Source organism: Canis lupus, chromosome 6 (genome assembly GCF_011100685.1).
Source record: "Canis lupus familiaris isolate Mischka breed German Shepherd chromosome 6, alternate assembly UU_Cfam_GSD_1.0, whole genome shotgun sequence".
Lineage (NCBI taxonomy): Eukaryota > Metazoa > Chordata > Mammalia > Carnivora > Canidae > Canis > Canis lupus.
This window is the reverse complement of record NC_049227.1, coordinates 2681951-2703440: the sequence shown is the minus strand read 5'-3', so window position 1 is coordinate 2703440 and position 21490 is coordinate 2681951. Positions and strand designations below refer to the sequence as shown.

Below are 21490 nucleotides of genomic sequence, written 5' to 3'. Positions count from 1 at the left end.
AAGCAGTTTGACCTGAACAGTCACTTTCTGAGTTGACTTCTTTGGTGGTAGAGTTACTATTCTGTGCATGAAGGAACTCATTTTAGAATACACAGCTGAGGGACATCTGGCTCAGTGGTTGAGCATCTGCCTTTGTCTCAGAGCGTGATCCTGGGGTCCTGGGATCGAGTCCCACGTCGGGCTCCTCACAGGGAGTCTGCTTCTCCCTCTCCCTGTGTCTCTGCCTCTCTCTCTGTCTCTCATGAATAAATAAGTAAAATCTTTTAAAAAATAAATAGAATATACAGTTGACCCTTGAATGATGTGGGAGGTTCAGAGCCCCGACACCCCCTCCCACACAAAAACCCACATGTGACTTATGACTCCCCAGAAACTTTACTACTAGCCAGCCTACTGTTGACCAGGAGCCTCACCAATAACAGCTGTTTAACACATTTTTTATATACATGTTATGTACTATATTCTGACAATAAAGTAAGAGAAAAGAAAATGTTATTAAGTAGATTATAAGGAGGGAAAAAAATCACAGTATTGTACTGTATTTATCCAAAAAATTACCTGAGGACCTGCCCACTTCAAACCTGTCCTGTTCAGGGCTCAGCTGCAATGTCTTTTTCTTTTACAATAATAATACACATTTTACCCTAGAAAACTTGGAAAGATTAAAAAAACCCTACAACTTTAAAAATGAAAGTCTGTGATTATTTTTGGATGATGGGATTACAATTAACATTTTGATGTACACTTTCTAGTCTTTTTTCGGTGTGCGCATATACACATTTACACAGATAATTTTGAGTATTGAAATTGTATTGGTGATAGTGTACTTTATTTTACTTGGTAGTAATTTTGTCATGAAGTGCTTTCCATTGAATTATTTTCTGGACAAAAAAAAATTATTTTCTGGAGTAGTTTTGGAAACACTGATCATTTTTTTTTGTGTTCTACCTTGTGGAAAGAACTTAATTTCCACAACAACCCCTTGGAGTAGTTAGTGTATTTTTGCTGTAAGTTATTGGACTTCTAGAAACGTACTGTTCATCATAGGGACATAACTCAGCAAATCTCAACCCGAGCATGTTATTGTATAATATAAGAAATGTTTTATAGCACACTTTTATTCTTTACTTTCTAGGACAAAATACGTTGTTGGTTGCCTATCTATACACGTGATTTAAAAATGCCCATAAAGCCCTAATGAAAAGTAAAGGAGAAACAAGTATGTAAACATTTATTTATAGTGGAAGACAATGAAATGGTCAGATGCTCAAATCTATACATAGGACAGTATATAACTATGGTTGCTACAAAAGCAGATTGATATGGGTCTGTGGGACTTGGTAATTAAAATGCCAGGAGCAGGGATCCCTAGGTGGCTTAGCAGTTCAGTGCCTGCCTTCGGCCCAGGGCGTGATCCTGGAGATGCTGGATCGAATCCCATATCAGACTCCTTGCATGGAGCCTGCTTCTCCCTCTGCCTGTGTCTCCGCTGCTTTCCCTCTCTCTGTGTCTCTCATGAATAAATAAATAAAAATCTTTTAAAAAATAAAAATAAAAAATAAAATGCCAGGAGCAGCCATACCATTGGTGTCCTGATTTTCCCGAATGGTGGTGAACAGCTAGCTCACTCTTGGTTGTTCATAACAATAAGACCTAACAGACACAGCAGCGTACAGTAGTTGCATTCCTGGAAAATGCAGTGTGTATTAAAACTGTGCATAAAATTGTTTTGTGTTTATATGCAAAAATAGAGTCAGGCTCTAGATTTTCCAGCTACATAAATGTCCAGTGGGATTTTAGGACATTAGCTGAGAAGTTGCATGGCATTGTCCTTTACGTTACAGTATATCTAACGTCCGTAAGAGCCACCAGTGAGTGCCCTCCAGCCACTGTGACAGCCAAACACAGTCCCACAAAGTTTGAAAACTTAAAAGAACCACCTCTTAAGTGGCTTTGACTTGTTTCTCTCTCTCTTTCATCATAAAATACCCTTGAACACAGAATTCTCAAAGCATTTGCAGTCGTACATTTCTAAGTCTTCGTAGGCCCTGTCATTTTCTTGCTAAGTTTGCTTCCAAGTATTATGTGACTTTTGTTACTGTAAAGGGGATCCTTCTTTTTTATTTAACTTTCTAGTCACTATTGCTGGTGTGTAGAAAACTACTGATGTTTGCGGTGGGGGGTGGTGGCGGTGGTTATTTGGGTATTTTGCTGAGTGCTATTATTCTCATATATTTCTCAGCTGATTGTGTTTTCTAGCTAGATAATTATAGTTTTTTTATAAATAGTAGTTTTGCCTCTTCCTTTTGTCATTGCTGTTGGTAAATGAAATGAATAGTTTGTTTCTTACAGGTTCAGTCCACATTGTCTGTAACACTAAATATACCTGTTACATATTTCCAGGTTGAGGGAAAGGTGTCAATCATTGAGTCCTTTTCAGTTTACTTCTGTGATCAGGTTTATTTGTTTTGGAGTCAGTTTTAGTAATTGATATCTTTTCATAAACTCCATTTTATTTTCAAATTTATTAGAAACTTATATATTACAGTTTCTTATTTTATATAACCTACACTCTCCATGTGTTTAATGGTACCACTACTCATATTCCCAGTTTTGTTTGCTGTGGTTTTTTTCTTCCTCAAACTGTTCTTAAATGTAGGATCAATTTTCTTTTAAGAATTTTAATGGGGGATCCCTGGGTGGCGCAGCAGTTTAGCGCCTGTCTTTGGCCCAGGGCGCGATCCTGGAGACCCGGGATCGAATCCCACATCGGGCTCCCGGTGCATGGAGCCTGCTTCTCCCTCTGCCTGTGTCTCTGCCTCTCTCTCTCTCTCTCTCTCTCTCTCTCTCTGTGACTATCATAAATAAATAATTTTAAAAAAAGGAATTTTAATGGGTAACAGGATCACATGATTCAAAAATGTAAATACATATGTATGTATACAGTCACATATCTCCCCTTCCTCTGGCTCTGTGTCTGTCTGGTTCTCCACCCTGAGCCCCCAAACAGGTGCTCTTCTAGAGCTTCTTTATGCATAAAGTAAAAGTGGGTATATATGATTTTTCTTGTTTTTCATAGAAGCTAGCAATATGCCATGGGTTGTACACACAGAGTTCCTCATTCCTTTTCAGTCTATAATGTCTTCCATTGTATGGGTGTATCAGATTTATATGTACCCAGTTCCCAAATGATTACATTTTAATTCTTTCCAAACTTGTAATTCAAAGCACGATGCAGTTTCACCGTGTCTATAGACTTAAATCCTTGCTGAGCTTCTTTAGTTTCTTGGCTAAATGTTGCCAAATTGCCCTCCACAGAGGTTGTAGGTGTTGTTTTTTTAAAAGATTTTACTTATGTGTTTATTTGAAAGAGTGAAAGAGGCAGAGAGAGCACAGAGGGAGAAGGAGAAGCAAGACTCCCTACTAAGCACAGAGCCTGATGCGGGGCTTGATCCCAGGACTTCAGTCAAGGCCGTGACCTGAGCTGAAGGCGGGCACTTATCTAACTGAGCCACCAAGGTGCCCCTAGGTTTTTAGTCTACTAGTAAAATACTAGCAGCCTCATTTTCCCCAGGGAACTGTGATCAAATTTGTATCAAAATGAAATTTTTCCTAATCTGTCCTTACCTTTTTAAAAATGTATTGTGTTTGAGTCAAGGTTACTGAGATACAATTTAGGTATAGGAAATTCACCCCTTACACTGTACACTATGCAGTGTAATTTTAATTTGCATGTATCTTATTATAAGCACGATGTGTTCTTTTTATAATCACAAGAAGAGAGATTTTAAAACCCCAAAATGTAATGAGTAAAACTTGTAAATAAGACTAGTCAATTTGCACATTCTTACTTCTTTCAACCTCAGCAAATTTCATCCTCTGGCAAATTCAGAGCACACAGAGCAATACAAAATGATTTTTTTTTAATGTGTTCTTGCCAATTTTGGAGAAGCACAGTAAGACAAATTGACTGTCAAGATGGAAAAGCTTAACTGGGAAGATACATTTATTGAATAATTGAAAGGAAGAGGAAATGCATTACCGATTAGCCACAAAAACGCATGTCGCCTAAATCTGTGCCTCAAGAGACTTGTGTAAATGGGGAGTCGTAAAACTGTCTCAGCCCTAAAGTTCTTACCGCCTTCAAAGCTGCCACTGCCTTGCTTGTAGGTTCCGCAGCAACAGGGCCTCAGTGGATTGATGATAGCTTTCAGGTTTAGCTGAAGCGTGCTGTTCCAGCAGCCCTTTGTAGCTTTGCACTGTCTCATTGTATCAAATATTTTAACAGAGTCCTGGATTTACTGTTCCCTGCTTTGCTTTAGGTTTTTTGCTTCTGGGGGACAGCAAAGTGTAAATCAGAGAAAAAGCAATTAATGGTGGCAAGAGTTGGGACTAGAACAAAAGTTGTCTGATTTATTAAACAGCCAGGTGACCTCCAGCAAGCAAGTTCCTTAACTTCTCTGGGCTTCTTCACCATCTAATCAGAGTGGATTAGGTGAGTTCCTTGCCACTCACAGTGAAGTCCAAGCCTCACCTCAGACAGGGAGACTCTGGAGCCCCACTCCAGAATTTCTGAGTCCAATTCAGCGTTGTAAACAGATGTCCGGGTTGTTTGTATGCATTTTAAAGTTTGAGAAGTGCTGGGATGGTTTCCCAGATTCTGATCTTGTTGCCAAAATTCTGTGTTTCTGGGTCCTCTGAGTCATTCATCGGACAATCCTGTAGAAATTCACAGGGCTCACTAGAGAGATTTTTGTGTCCCTGTGCACCACACAGTTGGTCCAAGATGACCATCCCCAGGCTGGGTGCTGCTCCCCTCGCTCTGGCTGCATCTGTGTTGGGGCTAACCCACAACAGCAATGCAACAACAGAGGAGATGTGACTGCCAACCCTGTTTGCCTTTACGGGGCCTTGGGGAAATGAGCCCAAGCCTGTCCCATGCCCCCTGTGTCATCCACACTCAGAAGCCCATTAAATAAAGAACAAGGAGATAAATATAGTCAGGCTACAGAAATGAAGCACTTAATCTGCGTCTTCCTGATGTGCTTCCTTTACTGGCATAAGGAAATCTAAGTGATAGCCTCTGGGTGGTGTCCTTTGGAAGAGGAACTTTGTTTTATGTCAGAGGGAAATTTTGTTTGGACAATGATTTTTGGAGGGAGAATGTGAATTTGGATTTAAATTTAACAACATGGGAAATATCTATGCATTTACTCTTCACCATCCCAGTCCAGAGAGAACAAAGCACTTCAAAAGGATGGAAATGTGTTTCTGCCCTTTTAGCGAGCACAATAATCCTAAATTAACCGTCTGAGTGTCAGAGTGGGAAGAAGCCCTGCTTAGGCACCTAGAACTTCTCGCTGAGGTGGAGCTCTTGTATTTTGTGCGGTTAGAATGTGTGGGTGTTGGTGCTTCTGCCCAGACCTAACTAACCCTCTTGCGTTGTAGGAAACCTACATGTTATTTGATGAGCTCGCATAAGCCCTTGCTATGGTAATCTTGTGGAAATGATAGGAAAAAACACTGGAAGAGAAGCTGGCCCAGAATCCCTAGGTGTGGATTGTCTACAGATGAAGGGTCTTCTTTCATGATCTAGGAGTTTTGGCTACATGGAGTCTGTGCACATCAAGGATCTTGATGTTCACAGCCCTCAAGTTAAGAAGTAAAGTTTTGGGAATCCTAAAATTTCAGCTTGTCATAAGCAAAAATCTTCCCAGAAAGGTTCTAAAGGACAGCTCTGGATGAAAATATGTGTGAGTGGCCCTCCCATCTATGCCAGAAGTCTACAGTTACTTTTCCCCAGGGCCTTCTTGGATGCTTTATCCCTGAAGCTGAAACATGCAAAGAGGGGACTCTCTTTTGTTCCAGGCTGTTCTGAGAGGCATAATGATAGCCAAGGTCATTTTAGCCAAAAATGCCTTCTGTTTATAACCCGGGTTTGTTTCTGCTTTGGTGCTTGTCACAGGTTTGATCTGTTCCATCAACAGGACAGTGGGAGTAATGGTTTGCTTTGAGGAAAAATCCAGGGAAGAAAAATGGCAAGCGAGTGTACGCAAGAGGACATCAACAGAAAAGGATAGGACGAGTGAGAATACCACATTATTTCTCATACTTGATACAGTGAGATTGGAAGAGAAAGATCATGGCCAGAGTAGTTTCCTGAGAAATGCCTGGAACACATCCTCATTTCAGAGAATACCATAATCTGTTCTTTTTCTATTTCTGAGCTGTATAATAATAAAAGGGTGGCTCTTTTAGCGCAAAGATATAAGAAAGGTCATCCCCCCCACCATGTACAAAAAGTACTTACTCATTAGTAGGGGCATTTTTTTGTATTTAATGTCATATTTGTCTTTCATTCTTCCATTAGAGGATTTGATGGAGTTTGACTTACAAGCTGATCAAACAACCACTCTGTGATGTGGCATGAATCTTGGAGAGAGGCGTATCTTTTTTTAATTTTCTCGATGATTTTATTTATTTTATTTTAGAGAGAACGTACATGCGACAGCAGGGTGAGGAGGGGAAGAGGGAGAGGGAGAGAAAATCTTAAGCGGACTCCTTGCTGAGCATGGAGACCAATACAGGGCTCGATCTCACGACCCCAAGATCACAACCTGAGCCGAAACCAAGAGTTGGCCACTTAACCAACTGTGCCATCCAGGCGCGCAAAGAAGCTTATCTTTTAAATTCGTAACAGGAGTGTGTGCTTGCTACATTTCTTCCATTGTTGTGGCATTTCACTTATTTTACATCGAGGCCTAGCATCAGCATTCAGCATTGCACCAGCGGCCTGGAGGGGCGGGGGACTCTTTAAAACGCCTGGCACGTGTAGTTGGCTCTAAATTGATCGGAATTCGTGTTTGCACCTTGGATCTCAGATGTTGCTAGGATCAGTTGGTGAGCACGAGGAGGCCCTGAGTTTGACCAGTTTAGCACTTGCCAAATACGACATTATTTTTGTAAATGTCAAATGAGTCTCATCTGTCAGAATGGAAAGGGGAGGGGCAAGGCCAAGAATAAACATCTGTGTGTGGTTAAATAACATTCACTTCACTCGCTGTGTGAAAACACCGCTCTTCTGTATATTCAAAAACTGCATGTATTTCAAGCAGGGGGAAATCAGCTCATCGTCTATTATTTCTTAATTTTGCTCCATCAAAGGCTTTGCCGAGATTCAGGTGGATGTGCATTTTCAGACTCGCAGCCTTGGCTGCTTTCTGGCCCGCAGCTTCCTGCAGCCCTCTTCGCAGAGTGCTCGTGCCCTGCACGTGGGCAGGTCAGGCCACAAAGCCAGGACAAGCCACCAGGCCATGTGTCGTGTCTGGGACCTGGGGGTCTGGGCATTGGGGTGCTCTGTGCTCCATGTGTCACACTCACATGTCATTGCCTGTGATTTGTCTCTGCTCTCCCCACACAGATCCGGAGCTAGGTGTTGGCACGCTACCTGAACATGACAGCCAGGACGCAGGGCCGATTGTCCCCAAGATCTCGGGTCTAGAGAGAAGCCAGGAGAAGAGCCAGGACTGTGGCAAAGAGCCGATCTTTGAGCCCGTGGTGCTTAAAGACCCCTGCCCTCAGGCCCCTCAGCCGCTGCCCCAGCCCCAGGCGGAGCCGCAGCCCCGAGCTCCTTCTCCGGACCCTGACCTGGTGCCCCGCACAGAGGCCCCGCCTCAGCCCCCCCGCCCAAGCACACAGCCTCCGCAGGCGCCCGCAGAGGCCCAGCCGGCCCCCCAGCCTCCGGCGCAGAGGCTCCCGCGGCCGCAGTCCCCCGCCCAGCTGCTCCATCAGGGTCTCCCGCCTGTGCAGGCGCACCCCTCGTCCCAGGGCCTCTCCCAGCCCCTCTCAGCCTACAACAGCAGTAGCCTGAGCCTCAACAGCTTAAGGTGAGCCCCCCGCGTCGGGGCCTGGCTTCTGCCCCCTTCTCTGGGCTGGGCTGTGGAGCGGGTCGGGGGCTCCCGCGGAGGCTGGTGCCTTGTTGCGAACCCCACCGCAGTGTCCTGGGGCGGGGGAGGCAGGGAGCTGGCCACGGGGAGGAGCCCTTGAGACTCGGCTGGGTAGGCTGGGGGGACAACAGGGTTAGTTAGGGACGTCCGAAGAACTAGAACAGCCACAGGGACCGAGGGGTGCAGGCGGGGAGGGCGGTGTGCATGCACCAAGGAGCATCCAGCCTTAGAAGGTTCCTAGGAGGGAGGCCATTGGCCTCTGCAGGAGGATGCCTCGGAGGCGCTACATCTCCCTCCCTGCGGCTCCAGAGTCAGGGAGCTGGGGTGGGGGGGACCAGGGGATGTTCTGCTTGAGGTTCTTCTGTTACCCTTAGTCCAGGGCGGGTCAGAGCAGAGGCGAACCAGCTGCGTGTGGACAAAGAGGAGCCCCGGTGTGGAGGCCCAGGCGCTCTCCTGCCTAGTCTTTGCCAAACTACACGAGAGGGTGTTCAGAGGAGCACAGGGGAGCACTGCCAGGGAAAGGGAGACGGAAACCGCGGGGTGTGGGGCCAAGCATTGCCTACCCTTGCCTGGATCTGGGCGTTGTAATTCCAACCCCTCGGGGCTCTTGTGGCTTTCTCTTCCTCGTGACAGCCTGGTGACGGGGGACTCTGGGGCCTGCTGCTTCCTGGTTAGGACAGGGGAAGGAAACCGCCTCAGCCGGGGCCGGGGCCCTGCTCTGCCCCCAAGCTTACTTCCATGGCCCCCAGACCGGAGCAGGGATCAGGGGCTCCCTGTGCTGCTTCATGGAAGGGGTCGCAGTGGGACGGGAGGAGCTCTGGCCATCGTCTTGTCCTCTGTGTAAATTGTAGGACATGTGGCTAGTGGAGGATGCAAAGGTGCGGGGCTCTGAGGGGCAGAGGGGAGAAGTTGGCCATAGCAGAGGGGAGCGGGCCTGAGTGTTCGGGCACAGCCACTGCCTGGCCCCCAGGGGGCAGTGGGGTAACTCTGGGGCCGCAGCTCCTCTTGCGCAGTGTCTGCAGTTGTGACCATCGCAGAGGCTCCTGGTGTGCCCAGGGGCGGGCGTGTCAAGAGAAAGGAGCAAGAGAAAGTGTTGAATGGCTTTGGGCAGGGAGATAGGATTCTTTTTTAAGAAAATTAATTGCTTACCTCTTTTTTTTTCCTTTCTTCCTTTTTTTTCCCTTTGGCTGTGGTCGCTCCAACAGCAGTAGCAGAAGCAGCACCCCGGCGAAGACTCAGCCTGCCCCTCCGCACATCTCTCACCACCCCTCCGCCTCCCCCTTCCCCCTCTCGCTGCCCAACCACAGCCCCCTGCACAGCTTCACGCCCACCCTCCAGCCCCCCGCACACTCACATCACCCCAATATGTTTGCCCCTCCCACGGCTTTGCCTCCTCCACCACCTCTGACTTCAGGGGGTCTGCAGGTCCCCGGACACCCGGCCGGAAGCACTTACTCAGGTACGAGGGAGGCACCCTCCTGGCCTACCCGGGGCGCCCACCTCTCCAGCCGGTGGCCTCATGGGCCGTCGGTGTTGCCTGTGCCCGGAGTCTGGGTTTTCTCATTTGACGGTTTTCTGCTTTACTTACTATATGTATTCTTGTAACCTCCCTCTAATCCCTGTGGGCTGAAGTTGAGCAAAAATGTGTACTGACACCCTGTTGACCTCAACAACCCGGGAGGCTCAGACACTACCAAGGGGCAAGCAGCTTACTGCGAGTCAGGAAGCTTTTCCCTCTGAGTTCACCCAGCGAGGGGGAAAACAGATTGTGTGTGACCTGTTGTCCGGGCTCCCGTGAGCGGGACGGAAACTTGGTCAGGCCCATAGACTGTTCCATCCCAGGCTCTTGAAATTGGAATTTCCATCCTGAAACTCCATCCTGGTTTAAGGGTTTTTTTTGTTTTTTGTTTTGTTTTTGTTTTTTTTTTTTTCGCAATGAGTAAGGCCTTCTACCTTCTTAAAAAGAGAAGATGCACTTTTTGTTTCCGCTTATCCCAGAGTTTTAAGTGTCAACAAAATCTAGTCTTAGATACTGGCTCCTTTTCCCCTTGCCTGTGTTGATCAGGCCAGTATCCCAAGTTCAGGTCCATCGTAGCCATGTTATACCCCTGCTGCAGAGATTTCACTCAGAAGAGGGCACGAGAATGTGGCCACGTTACCCTAGATCAGTGTGCAGTCACTGTTCTTAAGTACTTAAATATATTAATTCTTTGCACCCCCAAAGTAACCCACAATGTGGATGATATTGTCCGCATATGGTACGTGAGGGAACTGACCCCAAATGAATGACTTCCCGTGCCCAGGCTCCCCAAGCTGACAGTAACAGAGCTGAAAATTGACCTCTGGCTCTTCAGCCCAGAGCCTGTCCCCCAAAGCCGAGAGGCTGGAAGAAGATGATTTGATCGTGACCGAGTGTCAGGGTCCTCTGGTAGGGCGTCCCCTTCCGTCCCTGGGGGCACAGGGGCTCTCATCAGGGGTGCCCTTGGCCCTGTCCCCTCTGGTCAGGTACGCCGATGTCCTGATCCAAAGGATCTGACCGATGTAGCAAAAAAGCGTCATCTTCTCCCTTCCCTTCTTTTCCAGAGCAAGACATCTTGCGACAGGAACTGAACACCCGTTTTTTGGCCTCTCAGAGTGCTGACCGTGGGGCTTCCCTGGGCCCTCCGCCCTACCTGCGGACCGAGTTCCACCAGCACCAGCACCAGCACCAGCACACCCACCAGCACACGCACCAGCACACCTTCACGCCGTTCCCCCACGCCATCCCGCCCGCCGCCATCATGCCGACGCCAGCACCTCCCATGGTGCGTACCCCAGGCAGAAATGTGAGGATAAGTAGAGCACGACTCTTTTTTTATGCAGCACGTTGGGGTGGAATGGGCTGTTGGGGCACAGGAGGTTAACGGGGACTGAGAGCTGTTTTAGGGGGCTCCTTTGGCCTTGTCCGTCTTGGCTGGAGAGAAGGGAGTGTCTGCTAACCCAGGGCCCGGGGTGGGCACTTCTCCGTAGACAGTTCTCCCTAGCACTGGGCGTGAGCTTGGGTGGGGACGGGTATTCTCAGTGCCCTCCGAACAGTCCCATCCGGTGATAGTACTTAACTTCTTGTCCTCTTGAGCATCTTGGGGGATTGCCGCCACTTACAAAAGCATATCTGCCAGTGTGTCGCACCAAGCCCCCACAGATCAGTGCTCATAGAACACTGGGAGTCAGGAGGAGGGCCGAGGCGGGGAGTGAGCCGTCAGAAGACCGGGGCCTTGTCGGTTACCCCTGCTCTCTCAGGTGGCTCCCCAAAGCCCATTTTGTTGAGGGTGGCCTTATATTTCTTACGTTTCACAAGATGGTGCGCCAGGCTGGTATCCTGCTCTCTCAGCAAGTCAGGGAGCGATGTGCCCCCAGGGGCAGAACGTGGCCTTGTGGTTGGAGGAAGGACATGGTCTTGGTCTTGACTGGGTCGAGCACACGCAGCGGGGGCCAATTAGGAATTTTTTTTTTTTTTTTTAACTTACAGACTGTACTGAATAGGGCCATATTAGGGCACTAAATGTTCTGAGAGCCCTGTGTGCCACAGTGAGTATTAGGGTGTTTTACTTACTTAATCTTTAGTATTTAAGGAAATACCTGATTTCCAGGCAGTTAGTATCGTCATGGTAAGAACAAATGAGAATTCCATGATTTTAAGAGGTGCTCTCTTCACCAAACCTTGCATCCTCTCCTCCCGCCCCCTCTCTTTGTTGTTCAGCTTAATTTTTAAAAATACAGATTTTAAAGTTTATCTTCTGAATTTATTTAGGAGAATATTAGAAATGAGACCTTGGGACCAAAATTTTTTCTTATAATAAATCCTGTATCTTTTTTTCTGGATGAATTATACTTCTCAACAGTTCTATTTTTAAGGGCCTGTCATTTGGGGAAAAAGTTTATGGCAGCGTGGGTGAGCTATTACACAGATAAATGAAATCTACCTAAGGGGGGGCTACAGTACCAGAGGAAGCGTTGAGATACTCTTCTCTACTCAAAGGAAAAGTTATAAGACCTCACCCAGATGCCTTTACGTTTGGGTGTAATACGTCTCTGGAGGTGGCTGAATGTACGGTTCTTCTGCCAAAGGGAAGATGAAAACAGGGAATTCTCTGGATGGATCAGGCCAAATGCTCCCTTCTCTCTGATTTATCTGAATAATTGCCTCTTTTCTCCGGTTCAGATGTCTGGTCTGTGCCAATCTCTAAATACAGACTGGAGAGAAAGACACTCTAGTGTGACTGGGACTTAAACGCACCGTGTGGGTTCTCACTTTGCTTTTCCATTTCTTGTTGGAGTAACTCAGGAGTCGAGACGGTTCCTATATACAGCGAGGTTATGGAGTCTGATGACAGCCCAGTGACAGAGAAGCTCCCCTAGGGCTGCCTCCGCTGAAGCAGTGAAAAGAAATGTAGACTCTTTAAGTAACTAGCTTTTGCTTTGATCCCTTTACAGTTTGACAAATACCCTACAAAAGTTGACCCATTCTACCGGCACAGTGTGAGTCTTGTTACCATGCTACCCATTCACTGTAACTGCTTTTCCATGTGTGTGCTCTTGCCACAGATCAGTAAATGACTAGCAGCCTTCCTTAATCATCTTTGCAAGAATTCCCATTGCTCCTCGTCACTCTGGATGCTTGCTCTTGTGGCGTTTGCTTCCGGTAACGATGCAGTATCTTCTTCCGAATCAAAAGATCATTAGCGTGCCTAAAATTGAAAAGTGCAGGTGAACTTCACTCGGAGCCAGGCATCTGTCCTCAAAAGTGGGGTGTCTGCCATTGAATCACCGTGGTTTCAGAAGACTCTGGAACCACTGGGTTTCAGTCGTCAACCAAAATGTCATTGATGCAGATTTCCCAGAATTCAACTTGAATCCCTTCTTCCAAACAGAATGTCATTAATGTTCCTGACTCCAGGACCTCAAAAACCAGATTCTCGTGCCCTCCTGACTAAATGTAGACCCCTCTCCCACGTGGCTGATATGTTTCTCCTGAGCTTGCTATGACTAAAAACAAAATTATCATTTAAATAAAAGAAGGCCTTAAAATGGAAATCTATTATTTTTTCCCCTTTAAACTCATTCTTCCTTACATATTAAAAAAAATACTCATTTTATGCCATTGTAAAGAGTACAGTTCTCAAACTGAAATCGCTACAAACATATATATTCAGTCGAGACATAAAACAAAGGCTTTTTTAAAAATACAAACACCTTGGACACCTTACCATGATATTTTGATTATGGAGTGAATACTGCATCATGTTTACCTGAAATTTTGCAAGTCTCTTCACTCAGTGGTTTATTTCTATTTTTTTTTAAATGACACCAGAAAGAAAGATTAGTCCTTGCCTGTAGCCATGTTGGTCCACCAAACTCAGCTGTGCTTGCTTGAAAAGAAGTGCTCCTCAGAGCAGCAAAGCCTGTGAATTCATTCACACTTTGACCCAGATCATTAGACACTGTCTTAGTCCACAGGGTAGCTGGGAAGTCAAAACTACAAAATATTAGAAATCAGTGAAGCATGAGTTCCTCCAGAGATATGCAGACATAGCATGAAGACGCCTCCTCACGAAGAGGAAGGTTTATCCAAGTGCCTGGGCCCCACATTGTTCTGACACTTTCTGCTCAGCACTGTGATGACAGAAGCATTTTTTATTTATTTTATATATTTGTTTTTAAAAATATTTATTTACTTATGAAAGAGAGAGAGAAAGAGCAGGGGGAGGGGCAGAGGGAGAGGGACCATGGGAGCCGGACGTAGGGCTTGATCCCAGAACCCTGAGGTCATGACCTGAGCCAAAACCAAGAGTCGGATGGATGCTTAGCCAACTGAGCCACCCAGCGTCCCACAAAAGCATTTTTTTAAATGGATGTGCAAAATCCAATAGACCCATGGATGTGTCTCCTCTTTAGGGCTACCCCATGAATGGTGCCATCTTTTTTTTTTTTTTAATTTTTATTTATTTATGATAGTCACACAGAGAGAGAGAGAGGGGGGCAGAGACACAGGCAGAGGGAGAAGCAGGCTCCATGCACCGGGAGCCTGACGTGGGACTCGATCCCGGGTCTCCAGGATTGCGCCCTGGGCCAAAGGCAGGCACCAAACCGCTGCACCACCCAGGGATCCCTGAATGGTGCCATCTTTAATGACCATCACATTTCTGCCCTTTGTCAGTATTCTCTGATTTAAATTAAGGACCAGCTAACAAAGCCATTCCTAGAGAAAGTTAGCGTGCTCAACAGGTGCCTCAGATCTACTCCCCAGGACAAAATGTGTAGGGCCTTCCTTTTTATATGCTTATTCCATAGAGGTTCCTAGATTTAAGATGGAGAAAAAGCCGAGAGGCCTGAATTTTTGACAGGTTTAAAACATTTTATTAGGTACTTCAGATTTTTTGTCAAGTTGGGGGGATAGCTATGTTCTAAGAGGATCAGTAATGGACTGCAGCAAAAGGGAAATGATGAAAATATCTATTTTTTATTGAAAACATTAAAGGAAATATACCCACCTGGAGGCAGAGTAATAGAAATTTGAGTGTGTTTTAGTGTGGCATGTATTTAATTACTCTGCTTCATACAGTGTACTGTGGGAGAGTTATTTCGTTTTATTAGTTATAGTGGATAATATATGAAGTACTTAGTCTCTCTTGCTTTGGGGATTAGGACGTTATAAGGGGAATTAAGACGCAGTGCAGTCAAGTATCTAAAACACAATTTTAGACTTAAAAGTAGTTTTAAATGAGGGCACTTGGCTTGCAATCACTGTTTAAGTGGATTTAGTTCAATATCAATTAGTGTGAAAAACTTTGCTGCATCATTGAACGGAGCAAAATGAAATAAAGACCAAGAGAAAAGTATGTGCCCTGAAAACAGGATTGTTGAACGGACATCTCAGTCCTCACCTAGAAATAGCTAACGTGAAGTCACAATTCGGAAAAGTTTGACGTATTACTGTATTTTTGGCACATTACGCAACCATAAAGGTGGGACATGACTTAAGTATCTGGATGGTGGTTTGATCAGAGTGAATGGAACCAGAGCGACAAGCTCTCAGAAACACTCGCTTTTTAGGAGGAGTAAAAGATGGGTTTGCCTCTTCTTCAGTGTGGCTGTATCTTTCTTTCCTCCATTGTGTCCTCCATAAACTAGTTAATTCCAGAAAATGCATATTCTTAATTCAGAATCATTCTTCTCTCATCGCTGAGGGGTCAGACCCGTTAAGGGCTTGGCTTGAGCAGCCCCCAGTGAGCTTGTCCATCTTATAGAAACAATAGCTTCATTGTCAGTGTACATGGAGTCATTTTATTTTACTCTCCCACAAATATTTGTCATCATTTGAGAGGAGACAATTAAATTATCCTCTGAAACCCCACTTCTGGAACAACCTAATGAAGCAAGGATTGTGAATATTTTCTCATTTCCTCAAACTATTAAAAATCTAAAAGTACTAATTGAGTTTTAATGGTATAAAATCCTGGAACTCATAAAAGACTTGCTTCGTTTTCTTCCTTTTTTCTTAATTTTTCTTTTTTTCTTTTTCTAATTAACTTGTAATTTACCGGGCATCTTATTTGGCTCAGCATCCCCTCCTGTTTTTGACGCGCATTAAAATCTCAAGCCATTTAGGTCTTCTATCCAATTTAACAATTAATAATTAGAAAAGCTCCCTTTCTAATGATGTCCTCATTTGGGGACATCATTTGTTGGCTGATTGATTCTGAACTACTTTTAACTTTTTAAGTTAAGCATTCATGGCACATCTGTGTGATCATTTCATCATGGCTTCTTGACTAATAGCATCAAATTGGCATTACCTGGCTTGCTAATGTGGATGTCGTTCGATGGGAAGGGAATTGGAATATAGCATTTGCCTCCTACTAAAATCTTTTTCTCCCTTCTCCATCTCTGGCCACAGCTCTTCCATTCCTACCCTCCTGCAGTATCGGGCATCCCCCCTATGATCCCACCCACTGGCCCTTTTGGTTCACTACAAGGAGCATTTCAGCCTAAGGTAAGAAAACTGACCTCGAAAACATGCCAGCATCTTTGTCAGCAGAGCCTCAGGGTAGCCTCACCTGCCAATGACTAAAGTTTCCAATCCAGAGTGGGCACCGGGAATACAGTGAGATTTGTTTTGTTTTGTTTTGTTTTGCTAGCCCCTTGTGTTTTAAACTTCGGCCCAAATTTAATTTTCAGTCTGTACTATGCATGTAATCTCAGTTGAGCTAGGATTTCCTGTAATCTTTAAAATATATGGAACACACACACACATATTCACACACACACACCCCAGTATTGTGGACATAAGCTTCTGGTCAGGGGATGTACAAAATGTCAGATATGTGTATACCACATTGTCCTTGGGGTACATATTAGCGAGGATACAAAGCTGAGCCTTTATTGATTTGAATAGCATGGAATAGACCGGGTCCAAACTTACAATGTCATCCTTCTGGTTGTGCAAAGGGAAGATGCTCCTATTCATCTCCCCCATTCCGCGCCTTAGATGTGTGTCTGCCCTGCCTCCATCCTTTCTCAGCCATGGTCACACTTGGCCAAGGTCAAGACTAACAGCCTAGTGTGAAATTAACCTTTTGCCCTTCGCAATAACTAAATTCTTTTCCACCTAGTCAGTGTTCACCTCTGGTTTGGGTTCAAGTTGTCTCCGAAGGTCAAATTGAGTGATTCTCAGAACACCCTCCCTTTATGTGATTTTACTATAGTCCCGACTTTACACAAAAGCGAAACAGAGTTATGTTAGTAACCATTCTCAGATTTTTAAAGTAGGAAATTTTGCTCTGTGTGATTTAGGTTTCCTTTGCCTTTTTTTTTTTTTTTTTTTTTTTTCCCTTCTCCCCTCCCCATCTCATATCTAAGAGAAGACACCAGTTTGGGGCTAGAGTCACCCAGGATGACCGCGTTTTGCATTTCCAAAGGCATGTTGCCTCAAAGCTAGAACTAGGAAAAGAAATTTAAAAGTCTTGGGGGTGGGACCAGCTGCACCTTAGAAATGACATTTACCTACTTGGTACCTTGGCTTACAGGCCAGGTTATCTGTACCTGGGGCCCTCCTGATGGCCATGTGCCAGCCCTCCTATCTGGGGATGAAATGATGGTGATTTTGCAGCCCCTTTCCCCTGGTCGGCTGCTGTTCACTACTCCCTCCCACCCTGGTCTGTCCCCTCTGGCTTGCACCAAATCTCTCGCGCCTCCCCAAACAGACTGCTAGGTCATTTAATAAATTAGACTATTTCCCTCACTCACAATTATCCAATCACACAGAAATCTACATCTGGGCAAGAAAGTGTCTCTCTTGGTGTTGAAATAGGCCTTTCCAGGCCGTCTTACTGATTGAATATGTAGATTGCAGTTCATTAGCGGAGTTCTTCATATGTATGCAAATCAGGCTTTTAACAACCCCAGCTTAATCGTTAGTTGTACAGCAGCTGATTGCTTTCTTTCTTCCATTCTTTTTTTTTTTTTTCATCCTTCTCCTTATAGGCAAGCTTTGTGCCTAAACCTGAGCTCTTTTCCCACATGCATTAGCTTCCTGGTGTTAGGGGAGTCACAGGAGTTGTGATTTCTTAAAATATGCGGTGAAAAAAGCCTTCTGAATCCTTCATCCGCTAGGAAGTAAGGACTGTGCGCCGGAAGTAGGCTTTTTATTGTTGCTATACACTCAAAGGACAAAAGCCCGCAGATAAGGTTATTGTTACAAATGACATTTAAGAATGGTGGCGGCGTAGGACAGACGAGGCAGATTGACTGCAGAAATCATTTAATAGTAGATCTGTGCGGTCCCTAAATTAGGTCCTCTTGTCCCATTTCCACCACCGCTAATGAGTAATTACTGAGCGTAATTCCCTGTTATTGTCTGCCAGTTAAAATTTAGAGTTAGCTTAATGTCTGTGAAACGCTTTCAGTTATTCTGATGAGAAGCACCTGATACAGCACAATGCAATGATGTTCACTCAGGCATTGCTTAGAATGCTTGATGATAAAGCAGAAAACGCCATGACAGGGCCATCCGTAACTAGAAGGAGGTGGGGATCTGGGGGCCGTGCTCAGTGTGTAAGTGCGTTCCTCCCCCCTCCCCTTTTTTTTTTGTCCTGTACTTTTTATTGCAGTGAGATGCTAGACACAGCAGACTCTGGTCCAGGGTCCCTTGAGGAAATAGGGAGCAGGTTCTCTTGAAGAGCATGTGGGATCACTGGGGAAAATGCATCTGCCAACTCTTGTATTCCAGAATGAAACAAAATCAGCATTTGGCTTCTTTAATTTTGAACGAAAGAAAGAACCTGCTTTTTCCAGTCATGTGTTAATGTGCTTCCTAAGCTGTGGTCTAATTAATTTGTAGACATCCAACCCTATCGATGTTGCTGCTCGACCTGGGACAGTCCCACACACTCTGCTCCAAAAGGACCCGAGGGTACGTAGAAAAGTCAGACCAGGTCGCAGGTAACACCAAGGTGTGTGTATTTACACGGGACAGCCAGCCCGGAGCATGCGCCTTCTCAGCTTCGCTGCTCTTTTAGCTGTTCCATCTAGTTTGTGGAAGAACATGCCAGTCATTCTTAGAAAACAAAATCTCCCCTGCTCCATTGTGGCTAAGCGACAAATGGGGAATGACTCGCCAGTGGGAGAGAAGACAAATGGCCTGTGGTTCAAGTCCAGGAAGTGGACACTGTTAGCTTGTGTAGCTTCTGTTCGGCTGATCTCTGTCTACATCTCCTAAAATTCCTGTCACCCAGAAGAAGCAGCTGTAAAATGTTTGGAATGGGAAAGCACTAAGCATCTTTATTCCTGGAAGTCACAGGACACTTCCCCTGCCCTCTGGGGGTCAGGAGGTTACTGCATTACACAGCCCTCCTGGCCCTCTACTTTGCGTGTGGAAAGCATCCTCCTGGGATCTCGGGAAAACATCCCTTGTGCTTTCCTTGTGTCACTCGTTCACAGTGCACACCTCTACTGACTTTCTAAAAGCGTCGGAAGTTCTCTACAGTACTAGGTGGTCTTGTCTGGTGGATTGTTATTTACATTCGTCTCTGCAGTCAATGTGGACAGATGATGACTTTTGACAATATTGTCTTTTTCCCTGGGTAAGGGCAGTCAGAAATTGATGGCCAGAGTTAGGTAGAAGTTTAAAATGACTCAACCATGTAAGTATTTTTCTGATGGTTAGTGAACTTGTAAAAAAGATCTCATAACCTCTAAGTAACGTGCAGTCATCCAACTAAGTGTGTTGGCAAAGACAGCCCCGCTCTTCCGTGTGTCTGGAGAGGACAGCTCTCCTGGGGTCCCCGTCAGTACCCAGCCTCACAGGTCTGCGGGCTGGAGGCCGTCCTGTCCTCCCTTAGAACCTGGGCAGTGTGGCTTGGGTGGACCACTCAAGATAGTGGAACTCCTCAGATGTGTAATGTGAGCAAATCATGTCGCCCGAGGGCAAATTGCTATTGATTAAACTTGGTCGGGGGCTTGTCAGTGTGGGTGTACCAGGGCTTGTGAAGTGGGGGAGGGGCCGCTTGGCACTTTTGATAGTGTGAAAATGGGTTAATTATTCTCTAAAAGGGCTTCATTTAAAAGTAAAATTCTAACATTTTAATTTCCCCTCCTAATGAAGCACTACAAATTTGTTAATTAGAGCAATTGTTTGAGTGACAGGCATGTAACCAAGTTGTCATTTTCTCTTCACAGTTGACAGATCCTTTCAGACCTATGTTAAGGGTAAGAAAGCTTCTTCTAGAACTGTTTTGCAACCTCTGTTTGACTCCCTGCAGGTTAAAAATACAAATCCATTACAAGGAAACAAGCCATAGAAATGTTGCAATAAAATGTTGGGATGACAGGGGCCGGCCTTTTTAGGTAGTGTGATTGAAAATGTCCTAAATTGGGTTGCTTTGCATGTTGGAGGAAGCCAGGCCATTGAGGGAAAGCAAACAGATAAAACAGGCAGCTGGGTCAGAGTCTCTGGGTGGCAGTGCTGCTAAAAGGCTTGACAAGTAGGGGAACCATATGGAGGAGGACAGAAGCAACGGGCAGAAATTAGGATTTCACCGAATTGTCCTGTGTCTTCCACATCTAACAGATACACACACACACACACACACACACACACACACACCCATGGTCTATTTATCTTGGCTGGTGGCTACCTCGTTCTGTAGGAAGTGACGTTGACCTTCACAGCCATCCAACCTGTTCCTTTTGTACAGAAGAGGGAGACTATAGGCATTAGTTTGTTAACGTCTTCAGTGGTCTGGAGAGTGGCCAAGAGATGACCTCTGAATAAACGCTGACTTACTTGGTGCTGGGGGGTAGGGTGTGAATGATGGATGGTCGGTTGGAAGATGAACGGAGAGATTTTCTGCTCTCCTTAACCCATTTCTGGTGCATATAATCCAGTAATTCAGTTTCTCCAAAGAGAAACGAGAAAGAGAGGACTGTGTTATCACATAGGGGATTTCGAATGAAATTTCATTAGAAGAGAACTGAATCAGACTTAGATTTAAGTATATGCTTCATAAACAGCCCCTTGATCTAGAAAGACGTGGTCCCCCCGCTCTGGGTGGTAAGACAGCACACTCAGTTACTCTGGTCGGAAAGCAAGATATGAGCTGATGATGAGAAACACAGGTCGAGCGCTCTTCTCTCACTTGGGAATGAACGGCACCCACCAACATGAATGGGTAGTTGAGTCTTAGCAAGCTCTCATGGGAACTGGGCTCCAATAAAAACATGAATTTCTTTGTTCCGCTCTAGGGGTTAAGACAGAACAGCGTTGGGGGAGGTTATACAGGTTCTTCTGTAGTCTCTCTTGTTTTGAACCTATTCACAGACACTCGCTAATTAGCTCTTCTGAACAGCCGATTTGCATCGTAGCATGGCCGCATTTGTTAAGTAGGGCTTCCCACTCTCCCAGGTCTGCCAGCTGGCACCAGAAAAGAAAGAAGAGACACAAAGTGGGGCTCAGGCTTTTGCCATCTTGTCCCTGGCAACCGGGGAGGTCTTGGTCAAATACGGATTTCTGAGCAGTGTCGGCCAGCTCGGGTTCCATGGGAGGAGGGATGGGGCCTCCTGGACCGTGGCAGGCCCTGGCTGAGGGAGGTGTGGAGGACACTGAGCATCTTGCTCCGTGCAAAAGAGCCTCTGCAGCCCACATCTGCTGAAAAGCTTTGGAGAAGTTGGAGACGGTTTTCTCGGCCAGATCTTCCTTCTGACCGCGGTCCTCTGTTTTGTTCCAGAAACCAGGGAAGTGGTGTGCTATGCATGTTCACATCGCCTGGCAGATCTATCACCACCAACAGAAAGTCAAGGTCAGTGTTGCGTCCCGGGTCTGATGGGGACCGGGGCATGTGGGTGTGTGATCTCCTGACAGAGGAGGCATTTAAACAGCTCCTAAAGACCTGCTGGCAGGAAGGATCAAGTTGGAAACGCTGTTGGGAAGTCTTCCTATTCATTAGGGAAACCACCCACAAAATGGCAGGAAAGGAATAACTCCCCGAGTTTTATCTTTTCAGACGATT

The 21490-nt window shown here is 45.6% G+C and overlaps 1 protein-coding gene across 12 annotated transcripts in view; it reads left to right on the top strand.

Annotated features, from left to right (window-relative positions):
• Positions 1-21490, top strand: part of AUTS2 (activator of transcription and developmental regulator AUTS2) — a 1128325-nt gene that overhangs the window by 1092154 nt on the left and 14681 nt on the right. For 7 of the 12 annotated variants that reach the window (XM_038539027.1, XM_038539032.1, XM_038539033.1 and 4 more), the window contains 8 exons: positions 7421-7886; positions 9152-9405; positions 10530-10771; positions 12420-12464; positions 15883-15978; positions 18325-18396; positions 19662-19691; positions 21209-21280. In XM_038539027.1, coding sequence (XP_038394955.1) covers positions 7421-7886; positions 9152-9405; positions 10530-10771; positions 12420-12464; positions 15883-15978; positions 18325-18396; positions 19662-19691; positions 21209-21280 — 1277 coding nt within the window. The remainder of the gene's footprint in view (positions 1-7420; positions 7887-9151; positions 9406-10529; positions 10772-12419; positions 12465-15882; positions 15979-18324; positions 18397-19661; positions 19692-21208; positions 21281-21490) is intronic. The other 5 variants (XM_038539028.1, XM_038539029.1, XM_038539030.1 and 2 more) reach the window with 5 other exon arrangements.